At 50.7% G+C, this 2,859-nt stretch overlaps 1 protein-coding gene across 1 annotated transcript; it reads right to left on the reverse strand.

The window, feature by feature from the left end:
• Positions 1-1,719: 1,719 nt before the first annotated feature.
• Positions 1,720-2,241, reverse strand: LOC147508887 (uncharacterized). Its single transcript, XM_086597648.1, has one exon. The coding sequence runs from the start codon at positions 2,239-2,241 to the stop codon at positions 1,720-1,722; it is 522 nt and encodes a 173-aa protein (XP_086453774.1).
• Positions 2,242-2,859: the final 618 nt, after the last annotated feature.

Raw genomic sequence — 2,859 nt, forward strand, 5'->3', positions numbered from 1 at the left:
GCGAACCCCAATCTTGCAGTCAACTCTATGCGGTTGTTCTCGGGTGTAACTAACACTACTCCTATGCCGCTGCTTTCATCAGTGGCTGATCCGTCCGCGAATATCCTCCACCCATTTCTTTCATCCCACGGATTCAGTACATTGGGCTCCCCGTCTCTCTCTGGTTCCATAACCATCTCTTCTCCCCAATTGGGGGATCTTCGTCTGGGAACTCCACTAGAAATTCTGCTATTGCTTGTGCTTTCTCCGCGGTCCTACTCTGATATTGTATCTCATAAGCACTAAGCATCACCGCCCACTTCAACATCCTCCCGGAACTTTCTGTCTTTAGTGCCTGCTTGAGTGGTAGATTGGTGACCACTACCACGGGATGAGACTCGAAGTAGGGCCTCAGCTTCAGAGTCGAGAAGATTAGGGCCAGGGCATACCTCTCGATTCTGCTATATCTAGTCTCTGCATCAAGTAACGTTTTACTCTGAAAATATACCGGCTTCTCCACCCTGCCTACCAAGCGGACCAAAACTGAACTCACCGCATAATCGGATGCTCCCAGGTACAAGTACAACTTCTCCCCTTCTTCCGGCCGTGACAATAAAGGCGCTTTGGCCAAATACCCTTTCAATTCTTGAAATGCCTCTTCGCATTCGGCTGTCCACAAGAAATCTGGATTACTTCTCAACAGTCTATACAGCGGCCGGCATTTGTCGGATGACTTGGAAATAAACCTGTTTAATGCCGCCACTCTCCCTGCCAACCGCTGTACCTCCTTCATATTCTGCGGAGATGGCATTTCTATCAAGGCCCTTATCTGCTCAGGGTTGGCCTCTATACCTCGATGTGTCACGATGTATCCCAGGAACTTGCCCGTGGTCACTCCAAAGGTACACTTATCCGGATTCAATTTTAAGTTGTGCCTCCGCAATTTACTGAAGGTCTCCCGCAATCCCTCCAGGTGTTCTTCCTCCGACATACTCTTCTCCACCATGTCGTCTATATAAATTTCGATCCCCTTCCGAATCTTGCTTTCAAACATCTTCTCCCCCAACCTTTGGAAGGTGGCTCCCGCGTTCTTCAGTCCGAAAGGCATCCTTGTATAGCAATAGGTGCCGCCTTCCACCACAAATGCTGTCTTGTCCTGATCAGGCTCATACATCGCTACCTGATTATATCCCATAGACGCGTCCATGAACAAGAACACCTTGTATCCCGCGGTCCTGTCCACCAGTTCATCTACCCGCGGCATGGGGTAACTATCTTTCGGACATTCCTTGTTCACGTCTGTGAAGTCGACGCACATCCGCACTTTGCCATTCTTTTTAGGTACGGCGACCACATTAGACAACCACTCGGTGAACTCGGTCTCCCGTATTATGCCAGCTCCCTTCAACCGTGATACCTCTTCGCGGATACTCTCTGCATATTTGGGCCTAATACTCGCGATCTTCGCCTTCACCGCTTGGCTTCTTCCTTCATGTGCAACCTATGGCACGCAAACTCCGGGTCTAATCCCGTAACGTCCTCGATATCCCAAGCGAACACATCCCTATTTTCCGACAAGAACTGCACCATTTTATTCTTCCAATCATCCGATAGACTGGACCCTACCGATGTGAATCTTTCTTCCTCTCCATCCCCTATATTTACCACTTCGATTTCATCTATCGTCTTCGAACCCTCCGCCAGCTTCTCCTTACTATCTGCGGAGGCGATCTGTAATTGCTATGCCTGCCTCTTCCTGGTGTGGGAGCTTCCATCTTCCGTTTCATGCATCAATCTCTTCACTGTCCCTCTGTGACTGTTTTTGGCGATCACCTGATCACCGCGGACCTCATATGTGCCCGTCGGAGTTGGGAACCTTATCACTTGATAATAGGTGGACGGGACTGCCTTCATCTCATGAATCCACCTCCTCCCTAAGATGGCGTTGTATTGGGATGCGGAGTCCACCACCATAAAACGTGCAATCACCGTCACTGGGCCCGTGGTTACCGGCAGCAAGAGTTCCCCCATTGGCTCGGCCCCGCTTCCATTGAATCCGCATAAATTGGTGTGGGGAGGCCTCAACCGCCTTGGCTCCATTCCCATTTCCTCCAAAGCTCCCTTGAACAACAGATCTACAGCACTACCACAATCCACCAACACTCTCTTTACCCGGTAATTGCCCATTGTCACCGTGATCACCAGCGCGTCCTCATGTGGAGAGTCTACTCCCCGCAAATCCGCCTTGCTGAAGACGATCATGTTTCTGTCTTCGGCTGATCCCCCCCTTGGTCGCGGTGCTTCAGTCCTTTCCTCGACCTGCTGGATGCTCGCCGTCCTTCTCACCTAATCTCTATGCGCATTACGACTTAGCACCTCCCCGCTAAAAATCACATGTATGGTACCCAACAACTGGTCCGGTCGCGCCACGCGCTCATCATTCTGTGCTTCCTTCACAAACTCCTTCATCTTGCCTTTCTCTACTAATCTCTGCACCATCCACCTCAAAGCATAGCAGTCATCTGTCTCATGGTTTCGCATCTGATGGTATGCGCAGTACGGTTTATCTGGCAGCTCTATGGGTTTATTCCGCGGACCCTCATACCCCTGCAGGTTTTTAATCAGAGGCAATATTTCACTCAGCGGTCTGTTCAGCGGCGTCACCTCTATATCTCGGTACGGCTTCCTCTCCCTATTCTCCCGCCGAGCTCCCTCCCGTACTCTCTCGACCCTCGGTGTGTAACCGCGGTATCCCCAGCTTCCCTTGTCCGATGCCTTCTCTCTGTGATACTCCCTATCCCTATCCAAAGAAAACACAGCTCTCCCTGATTTCTTAGACTCCCTTGGTAGAGTATCCTCGTACCTGATGTACTTCTCTAC

The sequence above is a fragment of the Coptis chinensis genome, chromosome 3, assembly GCF_015680905.1.
Source record: "Coptis chinensis isolate HL-2020 chromosome 3, ASM1568090v1, whole genome shotgun sequence".
In the NCBI taxonomy this organism is placed as follows: Eukaryota; Viridiplantae; Streptophyta; class Magnoliopsida; order Ranunculales; family Ranunculaceae; genus Coptis; species Coptis chinensis.

Bases quoted from the DNA above. Each gene is read 5' to 3' on its own strand.
- LOC147508887 (XM_086597648.1), bottom strand. From the start codon at position 2,241: ATGATCGTCTTCAGCAAGGCGGATTTGCGGGGAGTAGACTCTCCACAT.